This window comes from Parus major, chromosome 2 (assembly GCF_001522545.3).
Source record: "Parus major isolate Abel chromosome 2, Parus_major1.1, whole genome shotgun sequence".
In the NCBI taxonomy this organism is placed as follows: Eukaryota; Metazoa; Chordata; class Aves; order Passeriformes; family Paridae; genus Parus; species Parus major.
In genome coordinates this window covers 20700568-20717606 of record NC_031769.1, presented here as the reverse complement: position 1 = coordinate 20717606, position 17039 = coordinate 20700568, and the positions used below count along the sequence as shown (strand labels likewise).

The following is a 17039-nucleotide window of genomic DNA, read 5'->3' as shown; positions in this document are numbered from 1 at the left end:
GCCCTCCTCTCCCCAGCTTTGCTGTGAGAATTGGTTGGTGTTTGGCTTCTACAGAAATGACAAACAGGGCACACCCTGGTCCTCCTTGACAAAAGAAATGGAGAATCTAAGGTTGATATTTTGTTAATGCAATTCTGAATATAAACTTGGGTAAACTCCTGAGAAGTAAGCTAGCACCTGTAATGCACTGACCATTTTACACAGTATCCTGGATTCTGCTCTGCCACTGCTATCTTGAGTGGCTTCTGGAAAGGCAGTCCAGTTTTGGAAGAAATTCCTTGAAGTCTGCTTTACAAACCCTCACTGAAACAAAGAACAATATACAACCAAATGAAATGTAGTGCATTGGTTAAGTAGAATAACATGTTGAAAACAAATGAAACCATCTGAAAAGCAAGTTGAACAATTACTTCCATTCCTCTTTTCTAAAAATCACTGTGTACAGTAGGGTAGCATCTTGAATAGCTGTGTGCCTTTCCAATACAAAATAAAGGCAAAAAAAGAAAAAGAACAGTCCTTCAATATTAAAAGCATTCCTGCTGTGTCACATCATGGTGCCTGCACGAGCTGAATTCAAGACTTTTTATTGTTAAGAGGCACTGCCATTACACTACATTTTAATATGGATCTTTGCCAACAATCATAAATAAAACACTCACTCATAAACAATTCCTAAAGGCAGTGTGTCAGATGGTATTTCATTAAAAAAAAGCTTGCTGCAATGGAGAACCATAGGCCATGGCTGACTGGGGCTTTCTTTCCCCTGTGTATCTCTAGGTGTTTTGCTGGTTCTCAAAAGGCTTTTTAGTTAATGTAAGCTATGCCTACCAGAAGATATTCTTGCTAATGGATGGAAATTTCACAGCTAAAGCATAGAGAAAATCAGTGTTGCTTTCAAGAGCTGTATAATGTGGGAAACCTGTAAAAGCTGTGAGAAACAGGAAAAGCTCAAAATGGATTACAGAATGGTAACAAGAAAAAAATGAACCTGTGGTAAAATTAAAATTTTTAACAGATCCCTATTCTGCAAATTCTGAGATTTTCATGAAAATATGATGTAGTCTGCTGCATGGTTAAAATAACTGGACAGCCTTTCTCAAATTCAGGAAGAAGCATGTGAAATAAAAGATGAATGTCTCTCTATTTACTAGACTGCTGTGGTAGTTGTAGCAATAAAGAGTTTTAAAAGATTAATTTTTAAAGTAATCTTCTGGTTTTCCTGCTCTCTGGACTCCTCTTATGTTCTCTGCAATTAGAAACTCACCACATACATTGGAAAGCATAAGGCTGAATTACTTTTACAGAAAAGTGCATTTAGTAACTCATTAAGAAGCTGACATCACTGCAACAAAAGTTCAGTCATGTAGGGATGTGGCAGAGGTTATCATGTAGCACAGTACTAATATACTGGGGGAAAAGATTATGTCAACTGCCTGCTAGTGTCCACATCCAGGATGCAATCTCCCCAGGGAATAAACAGTCCTGGCAAGCACTGAAACACAGAAATCTCCACAAAGCTGTTTGCAATTTGCAGCCAAAACTATCCACAAATGCTGGGAATAGACTGCAGTCCTTAACAACACACAACTCCAGACATTTCCATGAGGGAAGTTTAATCTACAAGGATGTAGAAATATAAAACAAAGTATTGCTCAAAGTAACTGTTTGTCAGATCATGTGCCTCTAATTTGGTTTCCAGTGACATTACACAGCTGTAGCCGATGGATTCCAGCCAGACCCAACAGTCACTGAAGTTCTTTTTTTGTTTAAATATAGCATCTGAACATGTTTTGCTCATCATTAAAATGGAGAGTAATTGCTCAAAAGTGAACTGTAGAAGTTACAACTGCAGAGATCTTATTAGGTCATCTAGTCCCATCCTCAGAGCAATGTAGGATTGAAACCACATTGCAAGAAATACTGAACAGCACTGTGTTTGTTTTCCTCCCCCTCCCCCCAATTCCTTTTTTCCTTTATTGTAATCATTATCAGTATATTCAAAAGTTTAAAAAACAACCACAAATGCCAGTGTAAACATGCTTCAGGTATATAAGTAATATAAAGTATTGCACATACAGAAGTCCTATGTTCAATATCTCCTTATGGTGCTATTTCATCAGAGTTGAGCAGATGACATGATTACAATGAGCTGCTGGTATTATTTCTGAAGCTGCTGCACACAACAATTAAATATTTACAAAAGCTGGAAGCTCACTTTTTCTGTTCATGGAAGAATGATTTTGCCTGGAATGTATGGGATACAGAGGTGTGTAAATATGGGGCAGGCTTGCTTTGTGGTGGTATTTATCAGCTGATGTCTCTAATCTACAAAGGATCAGCTCAAAACCGTCTGGGGGAAGGAGTCTGTTAATGGTTTTCTGGGGGACTGGGAAGTTGTGAGGTCTCCCCATCCCTAGGAAACAGAGGTGCTTTCTTGTGTGAAGCAGACAGGTGCTCACCTGTATGCTTCAGAGACACATCTCCTCTCTGTAAGTCTTGTGGGCACACTGCAGCTGATAGGCTAAAGACTCCATAAAAGGTCTCACAAATTTGCCTTACATATGAAGAATGAAACACAGCTCCTGCTTGGATTTCTCAGCTTAATCTGCATACAAGAAATGATAAAACCGTAAAATCTTGTGACAGACTGGCAGAACTGATAATGTCTCATGACTACTCCTATCTTGAAGTATTAGCAAGCAGAAGGGCAGCTGTTTAAAAGGAGCCAAAAAGTGGCAGAATGGATGAGGCCATTTACCAGTTGAAAAGCTGAGATGGATTGGAAAGAAAAGCAATTCAGGAGAAGGCAAGTGATGTGTATGTTTCACAAAATGAAAAATCCTCCTGAATTTCACATTCACAGCCAGCACTGAAAGACTTAAGCTTTCACATAAAAATTTGTACAGATCAGGGCCTAGAGCCCCTGCTCAGATAAAGACCATTTGCTGATAGAAGGGAAAGAATGAAACATCTCTTATTTGGAATCTTAGACACAGAAAAAAATAATAAATTAAAATTTATACACTAAGTGTATATTTTTACTTTTTACCTCAAAAACTCTTTATTTCTTTTTGTTCATGATTGGCTGGCTGGCATCTTATTTTTCTGCAAAAATACAAATCGTGTCACCCTTTCCTGCTAGACTTTACTTCCAAAATAATTTTATTAAGCCCTAAACCTTGCCAAAAGCATTACAAGATGCTGCCAGCTTGTAGACTGAAAAATGAAAAAGGCAAAGATTTCTTCAGGTGAACAATTAAGGCAATAGCTGTTCCATTTTAAGAGGCAATTTCAACAAAGTAACAGGGCAAAGCTAAGAAAATTTGCCCCAGCCTCAAACCCCCCCAAGCCTTTTCAATATCACCAGTGTGGCTGTGATAATTTAAAACAATGTTTCAAAAATTACTGTATCCTGTGTCAGTGTTCAGCTGCCAGCCATCAGAAAAGCAAGGACAGGGTAACTGATCTCTGTTCTATATTGTGCATGGATTTAGTTATCTGGCTGTGATACTGCCAGCTCAGGGCTGAAAGAGATACAATGTGTACTTGCTTATCATATGTCTCATCTTGTGAAGTGTTCCATAAATCTTCTGCTTCGCAAAACACCTTGTAGCCATGGAAGTTGTGTTCTGGGTGTACAATGTGTTTATTTTCCTATTTACATGCAAAGTATGTGTTTTCTATTATTTTTTCCTTTCTTCTCTCAAAATATATGTTGATGATTATATCAGATACTTATTCCAAAAAGGTGGAAAAATAAATAATTGTGCACCGTCCATAAAGTTATGTATAGACTACCTTTGTATTTCAGAAGTACTTTCACAGTACTGATATATTGCCTGTCTCCCTGAGCCATAATTTCATAGAAGTTCTTAGGGAGGTTTCAAAGGTACTCTGCAGTAGCATTCAGAAGGTTTGTCCTGCTTCATCTTCTAGACAATACAGCAATGAAGGCATTCTCTCCTTGAGAGATTTGGGCTTGTCCTGGAAGCATCTAAGTATACCACATGTGCTCAGAAGCATCTGCTGAAACGTAGACTGGAATATGGGATAAAAATTCTGTTCAGTGGTAAATATGTTTATAAGGCAGTGATAAGTAGCTTTCTTTGGCAAGGATGGCCATCATGTGGCATATTCTCAGAACATTGCATAGATCAGATTGACACCATGTCACTTGCAGGTACAAAGGAAGACTGGTTGGAAGGAATCTTTCATTTAATCCTCATTGTGTTTCTAGTCTCTCAGGCAGGATTCTGACGTGAACTGTCACTCTCTTCCTTTAAGCATCAGTAGTCTTGTTATTTGTCAGCTGTTGCCTGTCAGCCATGTCATCTTGAGGAGGTCTAGCTCTGTCAAAGAAGCCACACTGCAGAAAACAATCAACAGAAACAAAGATGTCATGGTAAGACAACCACAGGAGCACTCAGCTGCAGTTGGATTCTTCACTCAGTCAACCTGAAATGCTGGGCACAATATATGGCAGGCTGAGAGACTCTGAAGACGTTTTATTTCTATCCAAATCATTCCCTGTGAAAGATTTAGATGCAAGGCATTGAGTTCCAAAGCACAGCTTTAAAAATCCAAATTATGTGAAAGATGTTTTTGCAGGAGATGTAAAGTTGATCTGAATGCTGGTATGGGCTGATGCTAATGAGAAATCTGCTCCTCTCAGTCCAGCAATGCACTCATTCAGAAAACAGATTTTATCTGACAATCAGTAATAATAAGAGATGTGTTGGGAAATGTCCACAGGACAGTGTTGTGATGCAGTCTAAGGATCACTAAAGATGAGATTCATCCCATCTTACTGAAACTGCCTGAAAGTCACTCTTTCAGTTGAAAGGTTGAAAGTTCACAAGTGGTTAAAGGAAGGTACCACCAAAAGATAATTTCTCCCCCCCATGTTTAGACATGGCTTTTTGTTGCTCCTACCTGACCAGGTGAAGCTGGGAAGTTAGCATAGGCTGTACACCTAACCATAACATTTAGGCAGCTAAGGACAGATGAACCATATCCTAATGTAAGAAATTATTTCAATCTTACTTTTAAAGTGAACTGAGAGGAAGTACAAAAGCTACACTGGCTCCCCTTAATATAGTAGTTTCCAGTAATTCGTCTTAAAACTTGTGAAGGGAGTGTAACAACCAACACAAAACCAGAAAACTTTAAGAAAACAAAATATATTATATATTAACATAAAAGGAAATCTTCTAAAAATTCTTAGAACTGGGAATGTTATTCCATGCTGACAAAAACTGGAAATTCCTGAATTATTCAGAGAAAACAAAGTTAGAGTAACTTCTTTTTGAACCTAAACATCCTGAAATAGAGGATCATAGGTCTTGGGAAACAGAGCCAAACTCTGTATGCCCATTTGTAACCAGGCTTCAAAAATAAAGGAGGACTTTGAAAACAAGTTCCCTGCATAAAGGTCAATGACACTAGCATGTCAGAAATGCCAAAACAAAAAAGACACGTGTACTGTCGCTTTTGCTCCACACTGTTAAAAATCACAAAATTCTAGCCTCTCTTTTTATCTGTTAGAATTTTTCAGAATTTTCAGGCTTTGTTTTATAGCAGCAGTAACAGAAATAATGGAACATACCTTCCATAAAGCTAGGGTCAGCAGAGCTAGTACCAGTAGTCCAAGAAGTATGGCTAGTATTATAACCCATAAAGGGATCTCAAAAGAGACATTTGGGGTGGACCAAATGACAGATGTTCTGATCTGCAATGAGAGGAATACATTTAGTGAACAAAAATTAAGTAAGTAAAACAAGTAGAATACAAAGGTTAGAAGCATTGACTTCAACCGCATTTTTCAGATTAGAAATACACATTGACTGAAATTTTCCCATGTTGGCTTAATTTATTGTAATTTCCTTTCCACTTGTTCATGATAATTACTAGAAATGGAATTTACACATATATAAAAGTCTTGTAATATCAGACATATAAATTATTTTCCCATAATACAGAGTGGCAAAAAAAGTGCCTTCTTGTGCAGATGCTTCACGAACATTTAAGGAGCAAAGTTCTGCTCATATGCTGGTACAGCTTAGGCCAGTACACTGAACTGCACTGAATTACTCCCAAACAATGGTTGACTTTGGCCCAAACTCTTAATTCAAACCACAGTAGATACCAGCTACATTTTTCTTATTTTAATTTCTGCTGACATACCAGTATACATTTTTTCCGATGATTTGTATTTCAGCTAAGCAGTCCAAAAATGAAACTCAAGCAGCGTGTATTGTCCTTCTGATAAAGCCTAACATACAGTCTGATGTTATCTTCTTTAAAAGAAGCCAAGCATACAGACTATTACCTAAAGGGGAAACAAGCGTGAAACACGCTCTCTCATTGTCTGAGGCTCTACAAAGCAGCAGATGTTAACATCAGTTACCAAACTTTTAATTGACTTGGCAAACTTCTCTCTTTAGACCTTCATATGGACAAAGAGTAGTAATAACCCTTTTGTATTTCTCCTTTTGGGGACATCCACACTCTCCTCCTCACTCTCCTTTCCATACCTTGTACAAAATTCATTATATGCTCTTAGGCTCTGCTTGGAAGGCTCCTCATCAGTATCACTGAATATTTGCTCTGTCTCTGCTACTCTCAAGTGGGAAGGAATGAGTTTGGGCTTTCCTTAGCTCTTCCAACACAATTATATCCCTTTGGTTTTAGTTTATTTTCTCAAACTTTTCTCTTTGTTGTTAGCCTAGGATATGATTTCTCTCTGGGGTTTTCTCTTGGACCTCTCTTGTCTACTCCTAGTCTCCTTTAAACAGGATAAGTATGTGACAGATGGAAGTTATTTGCTTTATGACATGATGAAATCAGTTTGCAAAGAAACTGATGACACAAACTCTCAAATGATATTCCTCTTCTGTACTCAAGGTATAGCTAGGAAATCTACTCATTCTAATAAGTTTCTTGGCTATTGTCCAGTCCCTAAGCTGCACTCATTGTAAATCTTCTTTCTATGTTTTTTTTTTTTCCCTCTATTATCTTAGTGATTGATGCACTAGAAATTTAACAAAATACTAATTTCTAATTTGTTCATTGAAGGAACAGCAGCCTAAGTTTTAAGAATGGACACAACTCTGTAGTTCAGCTCAAAACTGTTTCCATTCCTGTGCCTCTCACTTCTCTCCTTGAAGATGGAAAATTTAATCATTTAATCCTTTCTGCAACATCCAGTCCTTTCCTCTCTCACTTTTTCTTGTGATCAGCATTCTCTCATAGACTTTTCATTCTGAAGGCACCAGTAGATCTGTCTTCCAGCTACTGGCAGGCTTAATTGGAAAACACTTCTGAACAGTCCCTTCCACTTCATCTGTGCAGCCAGCTGCTCCCTACTCTGACACAATGCTTACAGAGATGGTGATGGTGAGCTCTACCAATGCACATATTTTTTATACTACCCCTCCCCAGGAAACAAAATGTAGGGACAAACTTTCTATGTAGGAAACTACTTGGTTTCTGCCAAAGTTGACACTGAGGGTTACACAGAAAATTCCAAGACACTGCCCAGTCCTGGTGCTTGCACTTTAATATTGGCTCTGAAGATGAAGTACTTGCAGTGCTGGCCATACCATTGTTGACCTAACAAACACAGCTAGTACCTCTTTGGAGCAGCTCAAAATAGTCATAAGTATAAAATATTTCAAAAAGATAACATCTACAAAGAATAAATATGAGAGCTGATTAAAGCAATAAAAATGATTTTAAGGCAAGCAGCATTAATAAAACAACTCATGAAATGTCACCCTTATGTCCCAACAGATATCCTGATGGTCCAGTCAGGTGATAACCATGCCATTGCAGGAATACCATTCCCTTTGCCAGCCTCCTCTTTGGGTTGCTTCTTAACCACTGCAAAATTTCATAGTCTCTCTGCATCATTAGATTCAGCTAGAGCAGAGCTTATTTAGTAAGGATAAAATGTTCTTGAATGGCTCTGCTTGTGTCTCAGAGTGGCATTAAAATGCAAGGGCAGGGAAAATGAGAGAAGGGTCATTTGAACTGTCTGCAGATTCCTCCCAAGAAAAGCCAATTAAGGAAAAAGATGAATTCAAGTAAAAGGTTAACTGACCAGGCAAAACAGAAAGGATGCAGTTACAAGGAGCTGCTTGAAGGCTGTAGAAAGCTATGAGCTCAGCTGTCTAAAGAAGAAAGCATCTCCATTCTACTGCTTGAAAATCATGAACACTGCCCTGAACCATGTGTGATCACATATAGCACAAGAGTTGGGAAGTCCTGATGAAAATTCATGGGCCCCAAGACAGCAAAAACACACTGGTCCAAAAAATCCCAACTCATTCACAATGTGCACTTCCTCTGCTGGCAAACTCTGAGGTACTACATACAGTAAGTTACATATTTTAAATATTGTTTGGAAAGGACCTGACACTGTCACACTGTCAACATGCAGATTGCATATCTTAATCGTCTAAAATTTTAGTTTCACTATGGTTTCTGTTCATAACAATATCACTTGCCTGAGCATGTTGCTGTGAATCTGGAGCACTAATGTGAAAGACTAACCAAAACCATCCTAAAAAAAATATTTGTAAAAGAGCAGGAACAAAAAAAAAGCAAGCAGGGTTTTCTGTTGTCTCAAGTTTAATAAAATTACTAACTCCATTTTACAGCAAGACCAAACCACAGGGAAGACCCATTTACATGCAAAAACTTTATTTTGCCATTTCTGCTGCTGGTAGCTTCAGCCAAATTCCTAGGTGGCATAATGTGACTGAGATAAATGAGGAAATAGGAATCAGCATTGCTGCTTTAGGCTGGATTGTAGAACATCAATAAAACAGAACAAAGATTCTGACAAGTGGCTGGCTAGGTATGGATGGCTTGATAGATGGACAGTCATCCTGGGTGCGGCCAGGAAAGGGTTAATTTTTGCCGTAGCCTGGAGGGGGCACAGTCGGGACCTGGGGGTTACTCTACAACAGCTCCCATTATTGCCTGAGATGGGGGAAGGGAGTCTCTTCCAAAGTTCCTCCTAGTCGAGTAAGCCTGGCAGAGGAAACTGTCAGGTATTGTCTATTGTAAGGGAGCTTCCCTGTCAATCTTTCCTTTCTTCTACCCTCTGTCATCAGTATTGCTGCTATTACTGTTAATTTTCTTATCTCATTGCTATTTCCTGTAAATTGTTCTTATATCAACTCCTGATCTTTACATTTTGTACCTTCAATTTTTGTTTCCAACCCGTTGCAGGGTGAGGGGAAAGCAGGGAAGCAAGCAAGCAGTGCATGGTTTCGAGAGTCCTAGTGGGAGAACTAAATCGGGGAGTACCATTCCTAAACTATGACAACAGTCTACTGAAATTGTACATCCTGAATATGGAAATTATCTGAGTGGACAAGTACTTCTTGGAGTAGGAAGAAGTTTTGGTTTACAGATTTCTTCAGATAGTATTTAACTGGACCACATCTGGTTCCTTGGGCACCAAGTCCACTTCTACCCAATCTAAATAACTACTTCAGCACCACAGTGCTCTGAGACATGGGTGAAGTAAACACTGTGTGGTGTGTAGGTCTGAATAGCTCATAGGGCAGCTCATGATTGCACAGGAGCAGAGCAACAGCTAAACTCTTAATGTGTGCCAGTTTGCTGTTCAAAATTAGGTAGGGTCAATCCAGACTTCAAAGCATGTTTGAGATCCTCCTGAAATTGGTGGAAGCAGACTATTTCATTAGGAATGCTAGATTTCATTAGGTTTTGGATAAAGCTGACAGTAGTGTATGCAACTACAAGTACACATGTTGCCTTCCATGCCTTCTTTTATGTGCCACTTCTAGATGTTTGCTGTATTTGTGTGCGGCATTTTCTTTCCTCTCAGGCTATGAAAACAGTAAGACAAACTAGCTCTTCTTCTGATATCTACAGAGCACCTGTCATGGATCTGACATGACAAGGACATATGGATCTTTCTGAGGGTGCTAAACAATTAGGAGTGGTGTAGCATCACTCAGCCATGCTTGTACTCCCTGTACTCAGAATCATTTCTCCCTTCTTCCTTCTGTCATTCTGCCTTTACAGTCAAGTGCAATTTGTAGTTTAATTTCAGTAGCTTAGCTGGAGCTTGACAAATGGTGAAACATAAACAAGAAACTGTAATCTTACAGAAGAGCAGGTATCATTCATAGTCCTTAGATTACCAGCAAAGAGCAAAACAGCAGAAATTAGGTCTAACCTTTATCAAGCAGAATGCTGCTGCAAAGCTGGCATATTTCTCTTCTCTTTTAGCCTGAGTTCAGCCAAAGCTAATGAAATATTTGCTGGCTAAAATCTTGAAACCATCCTGTTGCACTCACACCCTTTTCCCATGAATCATTCTTTGCTGTGGGTTTTAAAAGCAAGGGGATGGTTGTGCTTGAGTATTATTTCTTGAGCAGGGAATTATATGTAGGCATCAGTCTCACTCCTGCCTGTGTGCATTACCAGTAGGATATAATGCCCTGGGCTGCCACCCTTTATACTCTACACAAAGACTTGCAAGGCTACTAATGCAATTGCTGGTGAACAGTTTGACACTGCAAGTCCTGAACACCCACAGAGCTGAGGCAGAAGCTGGAGGGGAAGACAGAAAAAAACCATTCCTTCAGTTTTGTCTGCCTTGTTTCACCATTTTTACAGAGGACTGTTGCTTCTTCACCCCATGCTGTCCACAACAGTTTTACATATGACTTTGATTTAAAACAAGTTTGTATTTTCAGCTTGGTTTTTGTTCTCCTCCATGTAGTAGGTTTAGTACCGTAGGATTAGAGCCAGGGAATGTTTCCATTTAAGGTGGACAATATGAAGTGGAATTTTTACACAAGTGTTGCATGTTGACTCTGTACTTTAGATGCGTGTTGGCTTTCCTCTCTGTTCAGGACAAGACTTTATGCTGAACGCTGAAAACAATGCTTGCTTCTCTGTCAGGTAGGTGAAAAGCACATCTCACAGAACTGAGAGGAGCCATCTGACTTTGACACTGCTGAAGTGTATCCAAAGGGTGCCAAAGAATGGCACCTGCCTCAGGCACAGAGATGAGGGTGAAGTCAAGCCAAGAGTTATGGACAGAGCCTCTGTTTGCTATTGGAAATAAAATCCACAGTGCTCTTAGCACAGATGCTGTCAGATAGTCTTGACTTCATAAGACCTCTCGTGGTTCCATGAAAGTCATTTGTTGCTTATATAAGTGTTCTTCTGGAGAGGCTTTTAAAACGTGTATTTTTAAAATTGTGCCATTGTTAAGCTTGCTGTAAGTAGATAAAATAATTATTAGGGGTTTTGCCTTTTTGTCCGGTTTGGATTTTGCTTCTGATTTTGGTGTTAGTGAGTCTTCAAAGTAGTTTTTGCTTCCTCTGGAAGGGAGCACAAAACAGAGGGAAGCACATGCAGTAATCTGCTGGTTCACTGGCACTTCCATGTGTATAGGTGGGAGTTAGGTTTGTCTGGTGCAAACTTCCAGCATTTGTGGGGTCAGAATTCAACGCATGCCAGTGGGGTGCTCACAAAGTTATTTTTTTTCCTCCCTGGTTCTTTAAAAGACACACTTTAAAAAAAATAAAAATAACTTCTCCATAGTTTATTGTGCTACTTTAAGGAACAGCAGCTAAATTAATTATTATTCTAGTGCTACTGCTTTTGCTGCCTATGTTGACCTGTCTTTTAGTCTTCAGAAATTTTCTTTACAGAGGCTGAGAAACTGAAAAAGAGGAATTCTTTTGTACTCCTACATGTCTCCATCCAACCATTACAGCATGAGGTTCTTACATATTCTCAAAAATGCTCAAAATAGAATGCAAAAGCTCCCTTGAGCTTGAAGTCACATTTATGTTTACATTACAAATGTTTATACAAATATATGTAATGAGGAATATAAGCTTGTTTAAAGTACTATCACCATGTAATAACTAAAGGAAGTTACAGGCCCTAGTCTGAAACCAATGTTACTCACTGTAGGACACTAGTCAAACAGTTTAGACTAAAGGCATCCACTATCAAACATTTGAGAAAAACAACCTTATTTTACTAAACTCCCAAACTGGCTCAAGAATCATAAATTAAAATAGAGAGAATTGCTGCTTATTCTAACTTTGTACTTTTTGTAATAAAAAGTACTTTCATGTTGCACATGAAATTCACCAAGTAAGTATTATTTACCATAATAATACTTGTAGCAAAAAAATGAAAATTTTCTCCTCAATGAAATAACAGTTAGCAAGGAAATTCAACCAGTTGTATAATATATGGTTGAAATTATAAGACTATCAAAATTAAGGGAAATACTATTATAGATGGATACTATTATACAATGGATTCTGGTTTATGCTCCATACTAATTTTCTGTTTGATACATTTTCATTCTAATGTTTTATTATAAAAGATCCAGATTTTCTTACATTTACCTAACGTTTCACAGACCTTTTTGTCATGACCCTGTCTTCAAGATTCATGTGTCCAAGACCTATATTCCATAATGATGATAAAGTCCTCAGAGCTACAAATAGGACTACATGACTCTGTAGGTTACTGATATATATGGGATTATTCATGCCATTAAAACTAAAAGTAAATACCAGCTTGTATAATTGGAATTCAGCACTATATGAATTAAATGAAGGACATATGCTCTGTTCTTTAAAATATATTATCTTCTTTATATAAAATTTAAAGTGCGAGCTGATTATTAGATATATACTTTTGAAAATTGATTTGAAAAATATTGGAATCTTTCTTCCACCCTTTCATTGTCTGAAGGAAAACCATAAACCTTGAAATAAATCCTTGGAAGCTTTTAAAACACAACTAGTGATCTTTTTCAGAAGGAGCAAAAATATTAAGCTTTGCCCAACTTCAAGGAAATATTTCTTCTTGCAAGTGGAACATCAAAGAACTGATGCATATATAACACATCAAGCTGTAGAGCTGGCAAGCATCCACTGCCATGTCCAGATATGAAACGACATAAAAGTGTTATCATTTTTCAACATTTTACAGTTGCCATTACAGACATTTTGCTGTAAATCATCTGCTGCAAATAACAAGCATTATACTGGCTGGAGAAAGAGAATGAAATGCTTATCTGATCATTTGGTAGATCATCTGACACTTGTTGAGAACAGCAGGCTATCACCTGGGGTAAAGCACTCCAGCCCAGATGAAGGCCCCACTATCAACAGAATTCTGCACATGTGTTTCTGGTATGGAACACATGCTGCAAGAAAATAAAAGAGCCTGAGCATATCTGTCAGCTTGGTGCCTTTGAACCTTTCTGGATGAATACTGCATTAAGCACCAATCCTCTTTAGTGAAATCATGGTTTTACTGATGATGGAGGTTGGAGTCACTGTGCACACAGAACCAAGATTTTACCTTGTGTTTTCCCAGAGCAAGTATCAATCAACCATTCAATCTGTGCACGTACAAAACAAAACTTTATAGCCTTTATCCTCTAAAATATACTCTTAGTAAGCTATAAAGTGTATTATTCTGTTGGTTTTCTAAGTAAAAAAGTATTCTGTCCCTTCTACTACACCTCAACAGACTGGTATGATGTATTTCCAAAATAATTCAATTGGCAAAGTTTGAATTGAGCTTACCTTTTAAAAGAAGGAATATAACTGATGAATCTTTATAAAGATGAGAACATTAAACCTTAAAATTTCAGATTACTCTTATACTGGAATAAATTTTTTCCCTCATATTTTACTTATTTCTATCAGTAATGACAAAATGGAGTGAATTTTAACCACAGTATTAGACACCATAAGAAGAAAATTACTTTGAAGTGCTCCCCAAGCCAAATCCTTCAGCACCAGCAAACAATTAAATCAAACTTATGCCTCCAAAATTAATTTTTCATATAGTACTCCAGGACCATACAAATCTTAGTCTGCAAATAAGGCAAGTACTTTAGCATCTATCTATAACTTCCATAAGGATTACCAAGTAAATTTGTATTTTGCACTTGATGTGCTGTGAGGTGGAAATCTGACAAAGGCATACAGACCTTCCTGAAAATCAGGGTATCAAAGAAGCTTAATTCAGATAAGAGAGAAGTTGCTGTAGACAATACACAAGCTTGTGTGAGAGAACTGCTGACTGGGAGAAGAGTGAGATCTGTAAACCTAACAGAAACATGATTCCGGATTTTGCATAAAAATTTCCTCCAGATTTTTTACTCCAAACAAAGTAACTAGATACTTGCTTTCACAGTTCTGTTTTCTATTGGGTGAAAAATCCATCCTACTTGCAATAAAGCAGTCTGCACATTAGTTCAGCAAAAAATTACTTTAAAATGTAATTAGAATCATGTATCATCAACTTCCACAGAAAGTAATGAAGTTATTTCCTTTAGGTATTATTTGAGGAATTTACACTAGAAACACAGGAAAGCCCAATCTCGATATTTTCCTCTATAAGAATGTTCACAGCTGTGATCAGAGTGACCAAATACATATGCTTCACACAAAGACATAATTTTCAGTTACTTACTGCTATGCTTCCCTTGGGAAGCTTTGCTGGTTGCACTTTGTATGGCATGCTCTTAACTTCAAAGGAAACATTGGAAGAAAGACTATAGAGATCATTCTTTCTCTGAAATAACAGAAAAAAAGAAATTATTAAAATCCATATTTATATTTAAAAGCATTATGAAAGATAAGCAGACAAAAAAACTCCACTGATTTCACAAATCAAAGATGGTTTCTTTTGGTGAAGAGTGCAGGAATATTGAGACCTGTATGTGTCCATTAGATAAATACAGCATAAAGCTGCAATACAAAGGCCACATGTTCAAAATGGGGAAGAAGGGTTAGATATGGAGAAAGATACATACAGTTGTTTCTCATATTCTCTCTGAAATAGGTGAGTTAAAAGCATGGGTGAAGTTTATGGGGTGTCTGTGTTTTAAACCCTCACCTTTGCTGACCAGGCTCAACAACCAACATAGGTCTATTGAGAACATTTACAGGCCTATGTTGAGACCAGGTTGGTAGAGCTTCCTGATAACATCAAAGAAGTGTCTGTGCCTTCTCACCAAACAATAGGAATAACCATCTCTGAACTTCATATACACAGAATCACAGAATAGTCTGGGTTGGAAGGACCCTCTGTAGATCTGCTAGTCCAATTCCTCTGCCAAGGCAGAGTCAAGCTAGGCTTAGAATGTGACTGATTTCCCATTACAGTAGAGCTCAAAAATCCTGCTCACCTTGCTTGTTTACTAAGTTGTGTCAATGTTAGAGGAATGTACAGCAGATATTGTTTAACTGGCCACCTAGTAAAACATTTATATAGCTGTCATTAAGCATTTCAATAAACCCAAAGATGGGCAGACAAAATGGGCAATTGATTTTCTGGGTGACACTACATGAAACTTATCTTGTATATCCCCTCCCATGTAAATCTGGGATAGTGATACGGATCTCGTTTGGAAGTGCTTCAATATTCTCTGAGAAGCATTAGATTTTTAAGTGCTAATATTGTCAATGAAATCTAGAGGGTTAGGAGTTATGACTTTTATATCCTTTTCCTATATTTATTATTATTATTATTATCCTATTTTTGCTTCCTGTCTTAATTCTTTATGAGATATGATGATCAGATTTCAATGCAGTATTTGGCTGATGATTTACAGAGAGACACAGCCTTGTAAGTAAAGCAGTCTTTCCTTTTGCCATGAGCTTCTTTCAGTCCAGCATATCTGGAACATCATTGTCACTTCCTAAACCCCCTTCTGCAAAACCTTCTCCTTCCTTCTATTTCTCACACATTTAGGAGCTCTTCACTGACAAGATTTGGTTCCTGTGTGATTGCTCAACATCTTTTCCTCAGTTTTCCTGTGTAGTTTCCGGTTGCATCAAAGGCATAAACCCTCTCAAAGAACTGCTTTTCCTCTTTCTGCCTTTGTTGAGCAAAGACTGAGGTAAGAAGACCCCTTGATAATTTGGGCTGCTATTTCTTTCCTTCACTGATAGAGAAAGGTTTTGTGAAAATGACCTGAAATAAGCATAATATAAGCCTGGGAGCCAACTTGGATGCATTTGAATGACCGTGACCCAAATCAAAGTTTTCACAGAACTGCCATGGCTGGAGAGCACGTTTGGAGTTTGTTTGCTCCAAGCACAGGCACAGTAGTATCAAATAGAACAGTTTGCTCAGGACCATGTCCAGTTAGGGTTTGAATATCTCCAAGAACGGAAACTCCACAATCTCAAGAAGCAACCTATTCCAGTTTTTTTTAATACCTTCCAAGTAAAAAGTGGGGAGTATGTTTAAATGGAATTTCCTGTATTTCAATTTGTGCTTTTTCCCTGTTCTTTGGTAGTGAGAAGACCCTGCAGTGTGTTCTTTAGTCCCTCCAATCAGATGTTTACACATGCTGATGAGATCCCTCCTGAGCTTTCTCTTCTCCAGACTGAACATTCACATCTCTCTCAGCCTCTCCTGGTATATCAAATGCTCCAAGCCCTTTATCATCATTGTGGCTTTTAGCTGCACTTGCTCCAGTATGTCCACAACTTGCTTGTCTCAGAGAGCCCAGGACTGAACTCCAAATCTGTTTCATTGGTGCTGAGTACAGAGGAAGAATCAATTCCTCCGGTCTGCTGGCAACGCTCTTCCTGATGCAGCCCAAGAGGTTGTTGACTTTTTTTTTCTGCAAGGGCACACAGTGGGCTCATGTTCAACTTTGCATCCCACAGGACTCCAAGATTCTTTGCTAGGACACCTCCTTCTGGTTGGTTGGTAGGAATAACATGTACTGGGGCACAGGATTATTCCTCTTGTGGTACATCACTTTGAATTTTCCTTTGTCACACTTTATGAAATTCCCGCCAACTCACTTCTCCAGCCAGTTGAGGTTCCTCTGAAGGGCAGTACAAACAACTGGTGTATCAACCTTCCACTTCATAACCATCTGCAAATTATCAGGCTATCAGGTTGGTAAGCATCATATCCCTTTTGTAAATCCACGCTTACAGTTTCCAGTCATCTTCCTGTCATGTTTGAGATGTTTGCAAACG

General features: G+C 38.2%; 1 protein-coding gene across 1 annotated transcript in view; it reads right to left on the bottom strand.

Moving 5' to 3' along the window:
* Positions 1-537: 537 nt before the first annotated feature.
* ITGA8 (integrin subunit alpha 8) overlaps positions 538-17039 on the bottom strand; it is a 110661-nt gene continuing 94159 nt past the window's right edge. The window contains exons 28-30 of the mRNA XM_015620050.2: positions 14509-14610; positions 5606-5728; positions 538-4366 (exon numbers count right to left, since the gene is read on the bottom strand). Of these exons, the coding sequence (XP_015475536.1) occupies positions 4280-4366; positions 5606-5728; positions 14509-14610 (312 nt within the window). The 3' untranslated portion in view covers positions 538-4279. The remainder of the gene's footprint in view (positions 4367-5605; positions 5729-14508; positions 14611-17039) is intronic.